General features: G+C 50.2%; 1 protein-coding gene across 4 annotated transcripts in view; it reads left to right on the forward strand.

The window, feature by feature from the left end:
* Nucleotides 1-20,174, forward strand: part of SCARB1 (scavenger receptor class B member 1) — a 76,515-nt gene that overhangs the window by 39,703 nt on the left and 16,638 nt on the right. For all 4 annotated transcript variants that reach the window (XM_077159571.1, XM_077159569.1, XM_077159570.1 and 1 more), the window contains exons 2-7: nt 2,045-2,202; nt 5,489-5,630; nt 6,921-7,124; nt 9,422-9,517; nt 12,159-12,274; nt 15,508-15,674. In XM_077159571.1, the coding sequence (XP_077015686.1) occupies nt 2,045-2,202; nt 5,489-5,630; nt 6,921-7,124; nt 9,422-9,517; nt 12,159-12,274; nt 15,508-15,674 (883 nt within the window). The remainder of the gene's footprint in view (nt 1-2,044; nt 2,203-5,488; nt 5,631-6,920; nt 7,125-9,421; nt 9,518-12,158; nt 12,275-15,507; nt 15,675-20,174) is intronic.

The raw sequence follows: 20,174 nt of genomic DNA on the forward strand, positions 1-20,174 counted from the left end.
GGCCTGGAACTCTGTTTAGGCACCTCTCTGCCTCAGGCCTTTTTTGCTTTTAGTTTTTATTCTGGTTAGATAGATATGACACAGAATTTCCCACCTAACCCTGTCAAGTGTGTGGTGCAGTGAGTGTGATCACATATACGGTGCTGAGCTGTCACCACTGTCCGTCCCCAAGACTTTGTCATCCCCCGAACAGAAACTCTGTCCCCATTAAGCAGCGACTCCCCATTTTCCCCTCCCCCCCAGCCCCTGGAAGCCTCGAATCAACTTTCTTGTTGCTATGAATTTGCCAATTTTAGCTATTTCATATAAAGTGGAATCACGCAGTATCTGTCCTTTCACGTCTGGCTTGTCTCACTCAATATGGTGTCTTCAAGGTTCGTGCAGGTAGTGGCATGTCTCAGGGCTTCCTTCCTTTTTGGAGCTAACCCCCCACTGCATGCACTGCCCCAGGGCCTTTGCACTGGCTGTTCCTTTTTTTTTTTTTTCCTGTCATAGAATCTTTATTTTACACATTTGCATCACAGCAAGAGAATCCATCCCATGCTTCATCCTGATCCGAACCCCAACCCCATTATGTTTACATTAATCCTCTTCAATGATTCTTAGTGTTAAAAAAAATATTGATAAATCCTTCTGCATCCCAGTCTTAACCTGGAAGGCAAAATATTTACAGACCTTCAGGCCCCCGCGCCTGAAAATATGTCTGCTTTAAGGTTGCAGGTCTAGGCAAATCCAGTTTGTAATCTGCAAGTTGCTTAAGGAGTCAAGAAACTCCCTTGTGCATCCAGGATTTCTGGAGCCTTCTGTAACAGTGTCTTAAATGCTAAAAAGGCCAACTCATGTGGCCAAATCACACAGGAGAGCCAGATGACTTGGCTGTTCCTTTTGTGTAGAACTCATCTCTCCTGGAAACCACAGATTCTCCCCCTCACTGCCTGTTGTTTTCGTTTTCATTCATTTTGGCTTTTGTTTTTTTTGTGTGTGTGTGTGCATGCTATATGGCAGGGTTACATTTCATTGTTTTTCCATGCGAGTATACAATTATTGAAGCACCATTTGTTGAATTTTTGTTTGTTTATTTTGCTTGTTCATTTGTTTGGGAAGTGCATGGACTGGGAATCGAACCCAGGGTCTCCTGCATGGCAGGCGAGAATTCTACCACTGAATTATGCTTGCACGCTTGGCTTTTGGTTTTTGTTTATTTTTTCTACATTTCACCTTTCTGATTATCCTGTTTAAACTTGCAATCCTCTTCCCTACCCTCCTTTGTTTTCTCCGCCTCTGTCATATAGCATTTACCTTAGTAGTTTAACATCTGACTTGCCCCACTAGAATATAAGCCTCCACAGAGTTGAGGATTTGGGTCTGTCTTGTTCACTGTCCTATCCACAGTTCTTAGAACATGGCCTGACATGTAGTAGGTGCTTAGTGTTTGTTGAATGAATGAATGAGTGAATGAATGAATGACTTCATCTGGCTATACGGAGCTCACATTCCTGTATGGAGCCATGGGCTCCAGCTGCACAGCAGGCCTCCATCAGATGGAGGTCCCCTCCCTGTGCCTGTTTGCATGGTCCCCTGATAAATGCTCTATTTAAGAGAATTGGCTTGTGAGACTGTGGGACGGGCATGTCTGAAGGTTGCAGGGCTGCAGCGGGAGGCTCAGGCAGGGGTAGAGGCTGCAGTCTGGAGGCTGAATTCTTCTCTGAGAAACCTTAGCTTTTGCTCTGAGGTCTTTTGAGTGATGGGGTGAGGTCCACCCACATTTTTGAGGGGGATGGTTACTTAAAGTCACCTGATGGTAGGTGTCAGCCAGCGTGCACGGCACCCTCGCAGCCGCCGTGGGCAGTGTTTGTTGAAGCACTGGGGGCTGTGGCCCTGCCAAGGTGACACTGTTACTTTACTTCTGTGGACTCCAGGCGCTAGAGCAGCGTGTGCCTAGGCTTTTCCCCACTCCGAGCTGCTGGGGGTGGGGTCCGCGGGGCAGGGCAGGTGGGCGGCCCCCCGCGGCCCCCTCTCAGGTGTGCCTGTCCTGTCCCCGCAGAACGTGCGCATCGACCCCAGTAGCCTGGCCTTCAACATGTGGAAGGAGATCCCCGTCCCCTTCTACCTCTCCGTCTACTTCTTCGACGTGGTCAACCCCAGCGAGATCCTGAAGGGTGGGAGGCCACAGGTGCGGGAACGCGGGCCCTACGTGTACAGGTAAGGAGCAGGGCTGCACCCAGGGGACTGGAGCCAGCTGGGGTGGGGCTGCCGGGCTGTTCCTGCAGCAGGCAGACAGGGGAGGGGAAAGCGATGGTGCCCGAGAGGCCCTCTGTGGAGCGGTGGGGCAGCGGAGGCATGGAGCAGCCTGCAGGGTGTATGTGTGTGAGAGACGGACAAAGACATACAGACAGACATGCATGCACATACATTCAGGGTTGGCCACTAGGTGAGCCAGGACCTGCTCTCCAAGCTAAGCCCTCACAGGGCCTGACCCTACTGCCCTGGTGACCCATCCAGGGTAACCCATTCATTTATTCACATAGTACACATTTGTTGCACACCTACTGGGTGCCAGCTGCTGTTCGAAGCTCTGTACACAGTAGGGAATGAGATGGGAAAAAGTTCCAGCCTCAGAGCTTAGATTTAGGGATACAGATGAGAAATAAGTAAATGAATATATAATGTGATGGCTAGTTGTATTAAGTGCTGTAAAGAAAAGTCCAGCAGGGTAAGGGAATTGTCTGTGTGTGTGTGTGTATGTGCGCGTGTGTGTGCACAATTTTGTCCATCTTAGGTAGGGGGGCCTGGAAAGGCCTCTTGGCATTTTGCACAAGGGAGTGAGCCATGGGGAGAGGTGTTCCTGGCAGGGGGACAGCAAGTGCCAAGGCCCTGGGGCAGGAAAGAGCATGTAGTGTTTGAAGAGCAGCAGGGAGGCCAGTGTGATTGGGGAGAAGGAGCTGGGAGGAGGGGGTAAGAGACAAGGTCAGAGAAGGGCCCCATTTGGGACTTGAGGCCCAGGCAAGCACTCTGGAGGGTGGAGAGCAGGTGAGGGATGCGACAGAGCCTGGAATGTGGTGATGAGAGGTCTCAGAGGAGCAATTTGTCATACTGAGCCAGTGTTTCCTGGGTGTGCACTGCATGCCAGACACTGGGGACATGATGGTGACAGATAAGCTCTCTGTCTCCTGATGGCCCAGGACCAAAGGAAATGTAAGTGTAGAGAAGGTATGGAATTGAAATGACAAAACAGTGCTAGGCAGGAGAGGGAAGGGCATTCCAGGTGGAGGGCTTTGCACATGCAAAGTCTCGAAGGTAGGAAGGGGCAGGGGATGTTTGAGAGCAGAGGAGGCAACATGACTGGGCTGCCAAGATGGGGGAGCTTGTATGAGATGGGTCCGGTGGGCCATGGCAGGACAGCCCTGGGGAAGCCACTGGAAGGTTTTAAACAGAGACCAAAATTGGGAAGAAATGTTGGTCAGAGTTGGCAGCCTGCATTCCCATATTCATTCACTCATTCACTCACATATCCACTTCTTCTCTCATCCACTCATTCATTCATTGGATGGAGGGATCGAGGAAGGCTCATGCAGGAACACGCTGACCGAGTACCCATGGCACCTCTGCTTTCTGGCCTTGCCTTGCCCCTGACTGTGGCCTTGGGGAGGGGACTTTACTCCTCTGTGGCACCTCTGTGCCCCAATTTACCCAGGTGCCCAGTGAGGATAATGACAACAAGGCAACAGCCACTTCATCAGGTTGTCAGGACACTCACACGAGCTGATGATACATTCAGAGGAGGTGAAGACGGGGCACCTGGGATGTGATGGATACAGGAAACAAGGGTATCTCCCTTTTCATTACATTCCTTACCCTATGAATCCTCATAACAACCCCACACTTAATCATGCCCAGTTTATAGACAGGGACTCAGGCTCAGGCAGGCTCCCCAGCTTGCCCCTGGCCCTTGGGGATGGTGTAGGGGCAGGCTGTGGACCCACCCTCCGGAGCTTTATCTGTGGCTTGTGGAGCCGGGAGCACCCCTGAAGCGTGACTGAGCCTGTTCAGGCTTTCCTGGAAATGGGATGGTCAGGAAATGTTCTAGCTCTTTGAGAGGCACAGGTGGATTCCGGGGAACCAAGATGAAAAAAATCAACAAATGTGTCTGAGGTTTGTGGCCAGAAAGATTGATCAGAGTTGGCAGCATGCGTTCACGCATTCATTCATTTATTCGCTTGTTCATGCACTCACCGATCCATTCATTCATTCATTCAACAAATGTTTATTGAACACCTGCTAGGTACCAGCTACTGTTCTAGGTACAGACCCAACAGTGGATAAAATGGACATAAGCCTGCCCCTGGGGTGCTTGCAGTCAAGTTGGGGGTTGGATGAAGATGAATCAGTAAAATCATAGATTAGAGTCCAGTACTAAGAAGATAGCAGTCAAGGAGGGGCGGGGATGCTTCTAGAAGAGATGACCAGTGTGGTTTCAAAGAAGGAGACTGGGAGCAGAAACCTGACTGGGTAGGGAGCAGACCATACAGGGATCCAGGGAAAGGCTGTTGTGGGCGTGCAAAGGCCCTGAGGCAGGAGCCTAGGTTAACATTCCCCCTTGGGCACAGAGCCCTGGGGCCTGGTGGCACCACTGCCAGCCTTAGGGTTCCCAAGGCACCCTTCTGCCTTGTTCCTCCTGTTGGATGCAACAACCCAGCGAGGCAGGAAGCATTATCACCCCATTTTACAGGTGGAGAAACTGAGTCCTGGAAAGATGGTGGAGTTTGTCTCAGGTCATACTGCTTCTCTTGGGCCAGTCCATGGGACCATGGACTCTGGAATACTGCCTGGGTTGGAAATGTGGCTTTGCCACTCACCAGCTCTCTGATTTTGGGCCTCAGTTTCCCCATATGTAAAGTGAGATAGCAGTGTTTGCCATAGGGTGGTTCTGAGGACTGAGTGAGAGTTAGTGTGAAGCCCTCAGCCCAGTGCCTGGCGTACAGTATAAGCAAGCACTCTGTTCATGTTGCTTGCTAACATCATGTTAGTATTACTTCCATTTCATGGATGGGAACACTGAGGCACAGGTGGTAAGTGTTGGAGGCAGGATTTGCATCCTGGTCACCTGGCCCCCGAGTCCATGTTCCTAACACTGTGCTACACTGCACGCCCTAGAAAGAGCAGGGATACGTGGAAGGAGCCTGGTGGGTCACCCCATCTTAGCCAGGGATGGTGGCGGCTTGGCTGAGGTGGAGTGTTGGGATTTGGGACTCTTCGGGGGTGGATCTGAAAGTCGCGGAGAGGTTGGTAGCGGTGGGTGAGGGAGGGCAGGAGCAAGGCTGGGTGGACGGTGGTGCTGGGTGCAGGGGTGGGCAGATGGCAGGAGGGGCAGGCTTGGGGAGGTGGCTGAGCTCAGCTTGGCCATGGCCATCCCAGGGCCCTTCAGGTAAGTGTGGGTGGGCCCCGTGACACCACGCTGGGGAGCTCCCGCCAGCGTCCTCTCCCCCAGGGAATTCAGGCACAAGAGCAACATCACCTTCAACGGCAACGACACCGTGTCCTTCCTGGAGTACCGCAGCTTCCAGTTCCAGCCCGCCAAGTCCTGCGGCCTGGAGAGCGACTACATCATCACGCCCAACATCCTGGTCCTGGTGAGGCTGCCCTCTGCGGTCGCCCGGCCCTGCTCCCGCCCCGCCTCCCACCCCGCTCTCCTCCCATGGGGTGGACCCTGGGGTGACCCTCAGGCCTGGCGGGAGCTCCCCATGGCCTGGACTCTCAGTCCAGTGCTCTCTCTACTGTCCTGGTGAATTTTGAGTTTCCCAGGCATGCTGTCCTGTCTCTGATTTGGAAATACTGGCCAAAGTCATTGTCGTTTGCTTCCTAGTCGGACGTCTCCTAAAACAAGGCCCCAAGTGGGGGACTGGACCGGGCACCCATGGGCCACCTCATCACCTGCCCCACTTGCTGGAGAGCATGTGGGCAAGTCTGTTCTGAGGAGTCGAGAATCATAGAATTATAGTGACTGCTGGCATTTACTGACAGCTTACTGTGGGAGTTGGGGGTCCCCAAGACCACCCCAGGAGAATGCGGAGAGGAGGGGCAGAGGTTAGAGAGGGGCTGATGTTTATTTTATGTCTTTTTATACATTAAAAAACAAAACAAAACATGCACATACTGCTTTTTAAGAAATGATAAAAGGAGACCCTGTTATGTCCCCATGGAGCCAAGCCTTCATAGCCGGTGTTTTAGAAAACCCTCGTGGTGGAAATTGGCTTTTTGATGAGTTGCCTCAAATGAAACAAAGTAGCAATCAAAACATTGTCTCCAAAGGAAAGTAAAAATTAAAAGAAAAATAATTTTTTTTTGTTCCCAATACCCACGCGTTGGGTAGAATGGGTGAACATACGGAGCTCTTGGTGTTTGGGAAGCAGGCGATAAGGAAGTAGAGTCGTGTCTCCATTAAGACTCTTGGTTACAAGTGATACCAAAACCTGCTCCAAATTGGCTCAAGCAAAAAGGGAATTAATGGGCTCATGGTGCTGAACAGACAGGGGATGGATTGGTTTCAGGCATGGCTTAATCCAGGGCGCAGACAGGATTGCCCAGATCTGTGTTGGGTCTGTTCTCTGGCACTGCTGCCCCTCAGGGTGGCTATAGCCTTGCATGTTCCCATCCCTTCTACCTCCTGCGGATCTGGGGGTGGGAGTAACTTACCCTGAATTTGGGGGGTGAGGGCAGGTGGTTTGCAAGAGTCAACAGTGAACCTGTTACTAAAGGCCCAGGGATGGTTCTGGATGCCCCAGACCCCCCATGTCCATCCCAGGGCCCCTCCTGGTCTTGAATGCTTCCCCGAACAGGGTCCCTGCAGGGAGCCCCGCTGGGAGGCGGGGGGAAGGGCCCCAGCTCCCGGCCTCCCAGTGCGGCATCCACCCCCTCTGCAGGGCGCGGCGGTGATGATGGAGGACAAGCCCATGAGCCTGAAGCTGCTCATCACCATGGCACTCAGCACCTTCGGCGAGCGCGCCTTCATGAACCGCACCATTGGTGAGATCATGTGGGGCTACGAGGACCCTCTCGTGAACCTCATCAATAAGTACTTCCCAGGCATGTTCCCCTTCGACGGCAAGTTCGGGTTGTTCGCCGAGGTAAGTGTGGCCCTGCGAGAAGCTGTGAGTTCCAGGCCTGTGTCTGGTCCTAGCAGCCTAATCACCAGCTCGTTTGGAGCTGACCATGGCTGGGGGTCCAGAGGCTGTGGGTTGGAAATGCCAGGAAACCTTACTTATACTGTCCTGAGCAAAACAGCCAGTGGACTGGTTTGTATAACTGAAAACTCTGTTGATGGGTTCAGGTGCAGCTTGATCAGGGCTCAAATAATGCGATTGGGGCTTGGCTTAGAAAATCAGAGGCTGTTGCTAGAAGAAAGGGGGATGGATGCTGGGGAGACAGATCACAAATGTCGGCTCTGAGCTGCCAACTCTTTCTTAATCCTGACCCTGGGTTACCTGGTAGGTCAATTATTGGGTTCCTGAGTTAAGATCTGGTCCATGTAGGGTTGGATCCCTGACCTCTGACCCCTGACCTAGGCTCCCTCAACCACGAGTTTTAATGAGCCCTCTGGATTGCTCCAGCACAACCCTCTCTTTGGGCTCTGCTCATCTGGTCTAGAGTTTTCTGGGGGGTGGGTGGTAAATCACAGTTCTATACCTAGCAGGTGATAGCTGCTCAATATGTTTTTGACCAGGACCACAGGTTCTGGGTGTGTGGATAAATTGGCAAGTTTGGGGTAAGTGGCATGATTATGTAAAAGCATTTCATAAACTTTGACATGCTTTGCCAATTAAAATTATTATAAAGTCACATGTGTGGCTATAATCTGTTTAACTGTCTGTAATGGAAATCCCCGAACAATAGTCCAGCAGTTGGCAGTTCATTGTTGAACTGGTGGCTTCATAGATTGCAGGGATCTAGGATCCTTCCACTACACTGCTCTGCCGTCCTTAGGGCATGTGTTCCACACTGCAGATTACCTCATGGTCCAAGATGGCTTCTAGAACTTCAGCTCTCACGTCCACATTCCAGGCAGCAGGAAGGAAGAAGCATGGGGAAGGAGAGGAGTTAAGGACAAAACAGGATGTCCCAGCTGCCTCCCTCTTTGGGAGCTTTCCAAAGGGAAAGGAGGGGAAGGGAAGCTAGGAAATACAGCTTTTTAGCTGGGCACCTTGGTGCCCTAAGTAGGATTTGGATTTTGTTATGAAGCAGAAAGGAGAAAATGGATTTTTGGGGGTAGAAAATAGCAGTCTCTGACATACTTTGTCTATTATAACTATTACTGAAGTACTCTATTGGGTGAGCATTTGTTAATAATATTAACAGTAATAATAAAAATAAAGACTAGCCTTTTGAAGTGTTACTAGGTCCTAGGTGCTGTGCTCTGCACTTCTACACGTTAGCTCTTTTAATACTCTTGCCACCTCTGTTATTCTCTCCTCGTGATGGCTGCAGTACTCAGAGGATCAGTGAGGGCAGGTCATGCCCTAAAAGCCCCTACCTGGTAAGAGGCCAGTCTGAGCTCTGAGCTGGGCCTGCTCTGGAGCCTGTTTGCTTAACCAGTTGGTAATCAATTTAGCCCTTTGGCCAGAAACCCTTCAATGAGTTCCTAATGTGTGCTGTACCTTACATCATATAGCACTTCCACATTTGATCCAGGAGTTGCTCATTTCTTTTCACGATTTGCATGTCTTTGTTCTTAATTAGAAGCCACTGCTTCTAGCAGATGCCCTCAGAGTGCCAAAGCTTGGAGCCTATGATGTAGAGAATGCTCAACTAATACTGGGTCTTGTTTCAGTTAGGATAAGCCACGTTATGCTTCTGTAACAAGCATCCCTGGACTCTCAGTAGCTTGAAACAACCACAGTTTATTTCCTGCTCACATAGCATGTCTAGTGTGGCTGAGCAGGGGGCCCTCTGTTCATTGTCATCACCCAGGGTCCCAGGCCGAAGGATGCTCTGTCCTGACACACACTTCACACACACAGTCACTGCAGGAGGCACAGTGAATTACTCACTGGCCCCTGATGTGTCCATGGCAGTGACGTGCCATTGCTGCCGCTTTCCTATTGACCAACAAGGTCACGTGCCATGCTTTATTTAAGTTGTGGGGACTGTGTTCCCTGACACGCCTGGGAGGAGAGTTAGACTTTCCTTGCATTGGGAAGGAAAAGCAGGATGCTCCATTGAGCCTTGTAATCAGCGGAGTGTCCCAACCAGAAAGCCCCCAAGACCTCCTTCTCCCCTTGGTCCCTGGACACGGGGCATGCAGCAGTGAGTGAGACAGAGCAGGCCCCTGCCGTCAGAGGAGGGGGCACAGCCCAGATAAACAGGCAGGTTGAGGGCCGGCCGCATCCCCAGCCTCTACATGCAGTTTCTCTGCTGTTGTCTGCAGCTCAACAACTCCCACTCTGGACTCTTCACCGTGTTTACGGGGTTCAAAGACTTCAGCAGGATCCACCAGGTGGACAGGTGGAACGGCCTCAGCAAGGTGAGGGCGCGAGGTCTGTCTCGCTTCAAACTTGGGAGGGCAAAGTCGCATCGGTCCATCGCCAGGCCCTGGGGAGGTCGGGATTTCCTGTAGCGGGGGCACAGGGCGCTCTGGGTCTCGCAGGGTCCTACTGGGCGCTGGGAGTCAAGGGTTTCCTTCCTTTGGTTCTCACTTCAGAAGCATGTGAAAATATCCTACTAGAGATGCACAGAGACGTTGACATTAAAGAATGTACTGGAACAGTCAAGCTGAACATAATGAACAGGTCCCCCTTCGTGCCACCCCCAGCTCCAATTGCAGAGGAAACCCATGCTTAGCAGTATGGGGTGCAGTCTTTCTGTCTATTTTTAGCCCTTTGCACACATAGAAAATATAATGTTTAAAAAAAAACTTTTTTTTTTTTTTTTTTTTTTGCTTCTTTGAACATCACAAAGTTAAACTGGGTGTCCGTTTTTGCAATTTGCTTTTTTCATCGCCATGGCCTTTTTTTGATCTGCATGAAAAGGGCCGGGCAGTGGTGTCACTTCCACCCAGGAAGCTGCCTCCCTGCTGGAGGCCTGGGGCTGGTGCCTGTCAGCGAGCTCACTCTCCAGCCATCGTACCTATTCCAGGGGATGCGATGAGAATCCTGTGTGCTTAGTGTTTGTTTCTTTTTTCTTTTTTTTTTTTTTTTAACATTTTTACATTGTAACAAATAGCATAAAATATTTTGTTCTATGTTAGCCGCAATAAAAAAAATAGCATATAATCTAAGATTTCCGATTTTAACGACTTTGGAATGTACAACTCGGCGGCGTTAATTACATTCATGATGTTGAGCTGCCATCACCACCATCACCAATGCTTTTTCATCTGTCCCCCTTAAGCAGCAGCTCCCCATTCTCCTCCTGCTCAGCTTCTGCTAACCTCTCATTTACTATCTCTATGGATTCGCCTAGTCTAGAGATTTCATAAAAAAGTGGAGCCATACAGTATTTGCCCTCTTGTGTCTGGCTTCGTTCACTCGGCAATGAAGTCTTTAAGATTCATCCACGTGGTGGCATGCATCACAGTCTCATTTCTTTTATGACCAAATAACGTTCCGTTGTGTGTGTACGTTTTGTGTATCCGTTCATCTGTCCATGGGCAGTTGTTTGCAGCTTTTGGCTGTTGTGAATAATGCTTCCGTGAACATTGGCGTGTAAGCATCGTGTTTTCAGTTCACTGGGGTGTTTACCTAGAAGTGGGATTGCTGGTCATACGGTGAAATTCTGTTTGACTTTTTTTTTTTTTAATTTTTTAAAAAAAATTACAAGAAAGAAACACAAACATTTGTAACATATGCTTATTCCATTCTACATATATAATCAGTAATTCACCATATCATCACATAGTTGCATATTCACCATCATAATCATTTCTTAGAACATTTGCATCAATTCAGAAAAAGAAATAAAGACAACAGAAAAATAAAACAAAAACAGAAAGAAAAAAAGATTATACATACCATACCCCTTACCCCTCCCTTTCATTGATCACTAGCATTTCAAACTAAATTTATTTTATCTGTTTGACTTTTTGAGGACACATCTAACTTAATTTTGATGAAGCTGCTAATGTCTTAGGTTGATGCAAATGATTTCTTAGGAGTTGATTTTCTCCAACAGTAGGGTATTAGCAGAGCCCCTCCCTGGGCCATGCGGTGCCCGCCTCTGCCCGTAGGCCCCAAGCCCCTGCCAGCCCTGGCCTACTGCAGAGCCACTGCCACCATGAGAAGCCCCACGTCCTCACTTGACTCCCCCCTCCAATTCACGGCTGGTGACTGAACATCACCTTTGCTCCACGGTCCCCGTGACCTGTGATCACGCCTCCCTGGCGAGGGCCAGCCCTCTAGCACGGCCAAAGGTACACGGGATGGGGCGGAATCCAGTGGCAGTTGCCAGAAGGAGAACTCTGCTCCATCACCCGCAGAGCTTCTCTTACCCCAGTCAGCAGCTGCCGGATAGATCATATTTTCTTCATTGCTCGCCTGTCGATTCTTTTTGGCTAGTTTTAAAAATATGAACGCCTACATATGCATGCACATGGTTTTAAAAAATCCATTGGGCAGAAGGGGAAAAATCTGCTGTGTTTCCTCTAGGTATTACTCCCCAGAGGCAGCTACTCTGAAAGTTTCTGTGTTGGCGTCTCTTGGGGCCACCATTACAATTTTAAATATTTTTCTTCTGTGCTATTTCCTGACTTTCTCTGCATTTAGGAGGCGTCCGTTGACTTCTGTGGTGAACGACAAGCATTTCCACTTCCTACCTCCCACTCTTCTGCACACTGCACCCCTTGCTCTGTTTGTTCAGGAGCTGTATGTTATATACCCATTTCACAGATGAAGAACTGAAGTCTTAACAAAGTTATATGCTCAAGTATCAGTAGGGAGGGCATAGGAAGGTGTGTTCACTGTTCTGCATGTTTGACCGGCTACCCAGCTAGCTCTCTGACCGCCGTGCAGGGCCATCTCCCCAAGTGATCTGGCTTCTGTCAAGGAAGAGTTTCGGGGATGAAAGGGCAAAGTCCACACCTGGCTCTGAATTGGAAGTGGGGCGCCTGAGAGCATTTTGCAGGAGACCTTGGCTGCCCTAACTGGCCGTGTCTGAATGCTTCCCTGCAGGTCAACTTCTGGCATTCCGACCAGTGCAACATGATTAACGGGACTTCTGGGCAAATGTGGGCGCCGTTTATGACTCCTGATTCCTCGCTGGAATTCTACAGCCCCGAGGCCTGCCGGTAATGGCTCCAGTGGGGCATTTTGGGCCTCCTGTGCAGCGGGGACCTGCTTCCCAGATGGCTCGTGGCACTTGGAAAGTGGGCTGGCTTGCCGTAGGTTCCCTGGTCTTTCTGGCACCATCTTGAATTCTCTTTGCTTACATCATGATGAGTCAAACTCCAACTGCTGACGCTTTTGAGAGGCCCAGAAGGAAGCTGCTGGCAGTGGTTTGGGGCACGACGGTGGTAGTGGTGGGCAGGAAAGGACCAAGGTGTGAAATGAAGGCAGATTGTAGGCTCCCTTCCTCCACTGGCTGGCTGCCAGTGGAGGCATTTTTTCATTTGGGATGGTGACTTAGTCGGCCAGGCCGATATGAAAATCATCCCACCATGGATTGGCTTAAGCAATGGGAATTTTTGGGGTCAACACTTTGAGGCTTTGAGAAGTCCAAAACAGAGGTGTTAGCAAGGTGATGCCTTCTCCTTGAAGCCTGTCACATCTCAGTGCAGGCTGCCAGTGGCCCTTGGGTTCCTTGGCTGTGTCCCCCCTGCACATCACCTGGCATGTCCTCTCCTTTCTCTTCCGGCTGCTCCCTGTGGTTTTCTCTGACAATGTCTGAATCTCTTCTGCTTATAAAGGACTCCAGTTTTCTGGATTAAGAGCCACCTTCAATCCGTGGGCCACCTTCAAGAGGTACTGTCTCTAGAAGGGACTCTCGCCACAGGGATGGGAATTACGACGAAGAACATGCCTGAACCCATTCAGCCCCCCACAGTAGGGGAACATCCAGATCAGTGTCCTGTGGCCTCTTCAGAGGTGGCAGCTCCAGTGCACCCCACCTGTGGCTGAGCGTAATGGGGGGGGTGCTCAGCCACTTCTGGGTGTGGCTATATCTTCTCTTGCATTCTGGTCCCCCTGAAAGGTCCATTACATAGGAATGAACTAATGGGAACCTTATGTGCCTTCCTTCTACAGACTTTTATTAAGCTCCTACTGTATGCCAGGTTGTGGGGACATGGCCGTTCCTGTTGGCGGGGGGGGAGCTTACATCCTATTGTGGGGAGTCCGCCAAAGAAGGAAAGGAGGATGTCAGAGACTGAAAATGCTTTTGCTTTACATGTGTCACTTTTTAAGAATATAATTTTAAACTTGAGAGGAAAGTACATGTAACTCCCATGAGCCCTTTACCGAGATCAGCCAGTCTGTTCTGTTTTGTTCCATCTGCTCTATCATTACTTGCCACCTCTTTCTTTGTGTCTTTTTTCCTGAACCATTTGAGACTAAGTTCGAGATACTGAGCTTTATGTCTTTATGTGTTTTCTAAAACCTAGGATGTTTTATTATATGGCCACATTACAGGGATCAAAAAATCAGGAAATTTAATATAAATATAATACTATTATCTAATCCAGTGCTTTCCAATAAAAAGAATGCAAGCCACGTGTGTATTTTTATATTTTCTAGCTGTCACATTAAAAAAAAAAGAAACCAGCAAAATAAATTTTCATAATATATTTTATTTGACCCAGTATATCTAAAATATCATTTCAGTATGTCATCAATATAAAGCATTATTAAAGAGCTATTTAAAATAGCTTTTTCCACATTTAGTCTTAGAACTCCGGAGCGTATTTCCTACAGCACCTCTCGATTTGGACCAGCCCCTTTCGAGGGCTCAGTAGCCTCCTGTGGCTCGTGGTTGCTCCATCGGTCAGTGCAGTGACCCACACTCCACGTTACAATTCACAAGCCTGTTTGCAGAGTGCAGCAGGGTGAAGGGGTGGAGGGCATCTTGGTCACCCAGGGCTGCCGTAACAAAGCCCGCAGCCTGGCTTACAGCCACAGAAATTGGTCACCTCTCGGGTCTGAAGGCTCGAAGTCTGAAACCAGGGTGTCGGCAGGACCCTGCTCCCTAAGCCTGTAGGGGAGACGCCTCTCTGCCTTCCAGTTTCTCGGGGACGCTGACCTTCCTTGATGCTCTTGGCAGTGGCGGCATCACTCCCATCTCTGCCTCCTCCTTGTCCTGGTGCATCTGTCTGTCTCTGTGTCTCTTCTCATCTTCTCAGAACATCCATTGTATTGGATTAAGGGCCACCCTACTCCAATAGGACCTCATCTTAATTTAACTCATTCCATCTGTACCAACTCTATTTCCAAATAAGGCCATACTCTGAGGTGCTGCGGGTGAGGAGGTCCTTTGGGGGGCAAGTTCAGCCCACCCTGGAGATGCATAAGGTGGGGGTGAGGTGGGAGAATGGTTCTATTGCTGCCTCAGTAGGTGACAGCCGCACCAAGACCTGGTGGGAGAACTGAAGTCTGACATGCAAGGCTGGGAGCGAAAAACACTCTAGTAGCAGGTGCAAAGGCCCTGAGGCAGGGATGAGCGTATCTGAGGAGCAGTGTGGGGGCCCATGGGATGAAGTAAAGTGGGTGAGGGGGTGAGCCGAGGAGGGGCTGAACCCCGGAGGCCCTCGTGGACATTGGCTCTTACCTTAGGACCGCCTAGAGGTGACCGGAGCAGGTTTTGTTGTTTTTAATGTAATACAGCTTTTATTTTTTATTTTTATTTTATGTGGCAACATGAATAACATAAAATTTTCCATTTTAACCATTTTTAAGTGTACAATTCAGTGGCATTAGTTGCATCTACAACATTGTGCTGCCATCACCACCATCCATTACCGAGACTTTCCCATCACCCCAAACAGAAACTATCCCCATTAAGCATTGACCCCCGATCCCCTCTGACCCAGCAGCCCCTGATAATCTCTAACCTACTTTCTGTCTCATAGTTCACGGATGTGGACTCAACATGGTATCAGCCCTTTTGTGTCTGGCTGCTCTCCTCAGCTTCATGTTTTTGGGGTCCACCACAGTGTGGCCTGTGCCAGCACCTCCCTCCTTTTCAGAGCTGAGGTGCACTCCACCACGTGGAGAGAGCACCTCTTCTTTCTCGGTCATCAGCCAAGGGACCCTTGGGCTGTGTCCACCTGCCGCCTGTTGTGACTGGTGTGATTTCAGGGCTTTGGCAGGGGAGTGCTGTGTTCCATCCTGCGGTGGAGAAGAGCTGCGAGATGGGGAGGGAGGGTAGAGGTAGAGAGCCCAGGTAGAGGCTGTTGTAGTTTCGGGGGTGAGAGATGTCATGGTTTATAGCTGGGTGCTGCCACGCAGGTGGGGCACAGTGGGCCGATTTGGGCAACGCTCAGCGGCCCCTGGTTCTGGGTGGGTCCCTCACCTCCTGTCTCTCCTGCAGGTCCATGAAGCTCATCTACAAGGAGTCAGGGATGTTTGAAGGTATTCCCACCTATCGCTTTGTGGCACCCAACACCTTATTTGCCAATGGGTCCGTCTACCCACCCAACGAAGGCTTCTGCCCATGCGTGGAGTCCGGAGTCCAGAATGTCAGCACCTGCCGGTTCAGTATGTGTCGCCCCTCCCCCACCCCACCTGGGGGTTCAGGATGTGCTGCTCCTCCCCCCCCACCTGCCAGTTCAGTGTGTGTCGCCCCTCCCCCACCCCACCTGGGGGTTCAGGACATGCCACCCCCCCCCACCCCACCTGCCAGTTCAGTGTGTGTCGCCCCTCCCCCACCCCACCTGGGGGTTCAGGACATGCCACCCCTCCCCCACCCCACCTGCCAGTTCAGTGTGTGTCGCCCCTCCCCCATCGGACAGAGAGCAGGAGGGTGGTTCTCAACGAGGGGTTTATCTGCTATTCTGTAGCCTCTGAACTCTTGATAAGCCCATAAAGCTGGAAATAATGAGGGCAGCAGAAAGATAACTTGAAGAAAAAAAAAAGCCCAGTGTGTTAATTGCTGCCATAATAAATCCCTACTAACTCAGTAGTTTGAAGCAGCACAGATGTATGCTCTGACAGGTCTCCCTGAGCTGAAATCAAGGTGTGGGCAGGGCTGCGTTCCTTCTGGAGGCCCTAGGGGAGTATGCCCTTCCTTACCTTTTCCAGCTTCTCAGGGATGCCCACATTTCTTGGCTTGCAGCTCCTTCCTCCATCGTCAAAGCCAGCAACTTTGCATCTATCTGTTGCTATTTCTGTCCTCCCACCTCCTCTGATTCACCCCTCCTCCCCTTGTGATTTCCTTGGGCCCACGTAGTTTATTGAGGATGCTCGCCCTATTTTAAAGTCAGCTGATTTGCAACCTCAATTCCCTCTTGCCATGTAACCTAACATATTCACAGATTCCGGGATTGGGACCGGGGCATCTTTGGAGGGGGGGGACATTATTGTGCCCACCACGCTGCAGTAGGTGGCTTGAGAGTGAGGCTTGGTGGGGAGGTACCTCACCCCACCCTGGGACAGACAGTGGCCATGGTCCAACTTGTTTTGCAAAGTCCTCTCGGTTGGCAGATGGGGCTTCCTGGTGGGGGTGACAGTTGATGCTGGCAAGGTCACCTCTGGTATTGTCTGTGTCTTTTGCTTATGTGCCAGTCCCCAAGATGCCTTCGCCTCATTGTTCGGCTCAGACACTTGGACGTTAGCTGATCCCCCGTCCTCACCCCGTCGGCTGGCAATCAGCAGGCCCCACGGCTCCTTTTCCTGAGTCAGTCCTGTGTCCTGCCTCCCTCCCTCCCATCCTGCTGCCACCGCCTGGGCCAGGCCGCCATGGTCTGGTACCCAGTAACTCTAGCCCCCTCCCTGTCAATCTCCCTGTTGCCTGGTTGCCACCCATAGTTCTTACCCAGACTGGTCAGTTTGTTACTTCTGGCCCCATGTGGCACTTTAAATTGAAGTTGATTTAAATGAAGTACAATGAAGAATGCAATTCATCAGCTGCATCAGACCCATTTCAAATCTTCAATAGCCTTGTGTGCTCAGTGGCTAGACTACTGGGCAGTGTGGGGGACTCTTTCCATCACTTAAAGTTTTGTTGGGCAGGGTTCTGTCTGGAGGAGGAGCTTTCAAAACTCAGATTGTCACCCCAGGCTTTTCTTAAAATGTCTAAGGGTTCCCTTTGCATTTATAGAGAAGCCTGAACTCCCTGCCTTGGCCTTGAGCCTGCCAGCCATTCTAAAATAATTTCTTCCTATGCCCCTACTCACTCCCCTTCAGCTCCTCTGCCTTCTCCCTGATTCTAGAGTATATCAAGTTCAGTCCCATCTCAGAGCCTTTAGGTTGGCCTTCTCCCCCTGCATGGAGACCCCTTTCCTCAGATGTCCAGGCAGATCATTCTCTCATCTTCTTTTATTCTCAGCTCAGATGTCACCTCGTCTAAGAAACTGGCTTTGATTTCCTGGCATTATCTTTTCGTGATCTTCTTGGCACTTGTCGCAACCTGAAATCACTGACTGCGAACTTCATTTTACTTGTTTGTTGTCTTCATCGTGCCCTGGGCTGTAACTGTAAGGCCAGGCTCGGCTGCCCTGTATTCTTCTTTGCTACATCCTTGGCTTGTAGAGCTGCACCCAGCACCTTGGTGTGCTCACCAAATAACTGAACGTATGGCTGCACGAGGGTAGTCTGTTTAGGAAACTGAGGCCCGAGGCTGTGGTGTGACTGGGGGTCAGAGCTGGTGAACTGGAAACCAGCTCTCTGTCCTACTGGAGTCTCTCCAAGGACTTGCACCTTCATTGTTTGCCTTGGGAACCGTGTGGGTGGAAGTCACATGCTTCCAGCAACACTGGTTTGCAGCAGGGCATGGGAGGAAGGACTGCCAGCAGATTGGATGGATTCCTCGATTTCAGGCAGAACAGGACCCCTGAAGGTTCTGGGGACGGGGCCTGGAAATGCCCACCTCCCATCACGGCCCTGCTCAGCCGACCCTGTCCTTGTCCTCTTTTCATTCTGTTCATTCCTCTCTGGCGTCCACAGAATTTCTGCTTGAAGGGTGGGGACTGGGGGTTGATACCCAGACGTGGTAGTCAGCATGTTAGGACAGATTACATGGCAAATGACAGACTCCAGACACAACCTGACTTAGGCCTAAAAGGGTACTTCTTTGTTCATTCACTAAAAAGCCCGAGGCAGGTCCTTGAATTGGGCAGGGGACCAGAGCTCAGATGTGGCCAGCAGCTGTCTTTCTCCATGTCCCAGATGGGTTTCCCTCTGGGCTGGCTTTGCTGCCAGGGGCTCTCCCCTTGTAACTGCCCAGGACTGCACCACACTCCAATCCTCACACCTCTGAGCTCTGCACAAGAGCCACCTGGAGCCACTTCATTCCAGCAAAAGCCCCAGATTCTCTCTGGTGGGTCTGCCTTGCATCACATACCCAGCTATGAACCAATTACCATAGCCAAGGGTGGAACATGCCGATTGGCCAGGCTTGTATCACGTGCTCCTGGATCCATAGGTGGGGCCAACACCACTTGAAGCACATGTATTAGAGTAGGGGAGCACCAAAATTGGGGTACGGGTGCCAGGAGAAGAGGGAGTGGATGCCAGTGGGGCAGAAGCAACACATGTCCATGTACTATGGCAGACTTGGGATAAGGTTTGAACTGCCTTAGCTTAGTGCTAAGATATTCAGGAGTCTGCTAGGTAGGTGCACAGGTGGTTCTGTGGTGCAGTGCTCACCCGCCATGTGGGACACCCCAGTTTGATTCCCGGCCCATGCACACCCCCCAAAAAATAAAAGTTCTGCTAAGGCTTTAAAAAATACTTATTTAAAATTTTCACATTTCAATATTGATATACATATAGATATAAACTCTCCATATGAACATACGGAGAAGTACCCTCATCATTGTGCAGTTTGAATTTTCACAAACTGAGCACACCTAGGTAACCAGCTCCCAGATCAAGAAGCAGAACCCAATTGGCCTCCCCTAAGCCCCCATGTCCCCTTCCCAATCACTGTCCTGGGCTCTAAGCCTGTGGGTGAGGCTTGTCCTGTTTGGGATCAGTATGTGAATGGAGTCAGAGTACATACTCCCTTTCACGTAGCTTCACATTTATGAGATTTATCTGTGTCTTCATGGGTGGTTGTGGTGCAAATTTTTCCTTACTGTATAGTATTCCACAGCAAGAACTGACCTCGATTTACTTCCCCTTCTCCTCTTCATCAGCCGCTGAGCTTCTCTTGTTTGGCCGTTACTGTCGTGCTGCTAGGAACCTCCCTGTACATGATTTTAGTGCACACATGTCTTTATTTCGGAGACATCTTTTCTGAAGATAAGAAATGTCCACACATGCCCCTTTCTGGGCTCTGAACGTTTCTGGGAAGCAGAGAACTCTCTAGCATCAAATCCTCTGCTGTGTGAAGGCCTCACTTGCCCAATAGGGCCTTTAATCATAATAAGGGATGACCCTGGGCAATTACGTGTGGTTAGATGTGCCATAAAGCTATAAATTAATTACCACTTATCGCCTGGGCAGGTCTCTCTCAGTTTGGAAACAAAATGGAAAGGAATTTGTGCATGCATGCTTTTAAAAAAACCAAGCTGGCCTAAGGCCTGAAGCAAGGGTAGGTGCTGGCACATTGGTTCAATCCACTTCAATCTCCTCCTGTTTGGGGGTGACAGGGCTTGTTTGAGGTTCTTTATGTTCAAAGGTCAGGCTTGGGATCTCCAGAGTTTTGTCACCTGTAAAGACGGGGATCCTCATATTTGCCCTGTCCATATCCTTTCACCATTGAGATAGGAGGATGGGGAACAGGGATTTCCAAAGTGTGGGACACTGCACCTTGGGGTGCCCAAGACAGATTTAAAGGGTCCATGGATGTGACTTCAAAAACACTGAGTTTCAGGGTGAGAGGGCATCCTATTCCATTCTCTCCCTCCTTCTGGTTTCTTCCTGGAGGCAGTCTCTGTGGGTGCTGAGATGTACTGCCCATCTTTCTAACACTTATCATCCCAGTGGGAAAAGAGAAAGAACGGCTTGCAGGTACAGCCTGGCCAGGTAGCAGTCCTTAGTTAGAGTTTACAGCATTTCTTGGTTTCCATTGTTTATCCACCTATTTACGAATTG

This window comes from Tamandua tetradactyla, chromosome 5, assembly GCF_023851605.1.
Source record: "Tamandua tetradactyla isolate mTamTet1 chromosome 5, mTamTet1.pri, whole genome shotgun sequence".
Lineage (NCBI taxonomy): Eukaryota > Metazoa > Chordata > Mammalia > Pilosa > Myrmecophagidae > Tamandua > Tamandua tetradactyla.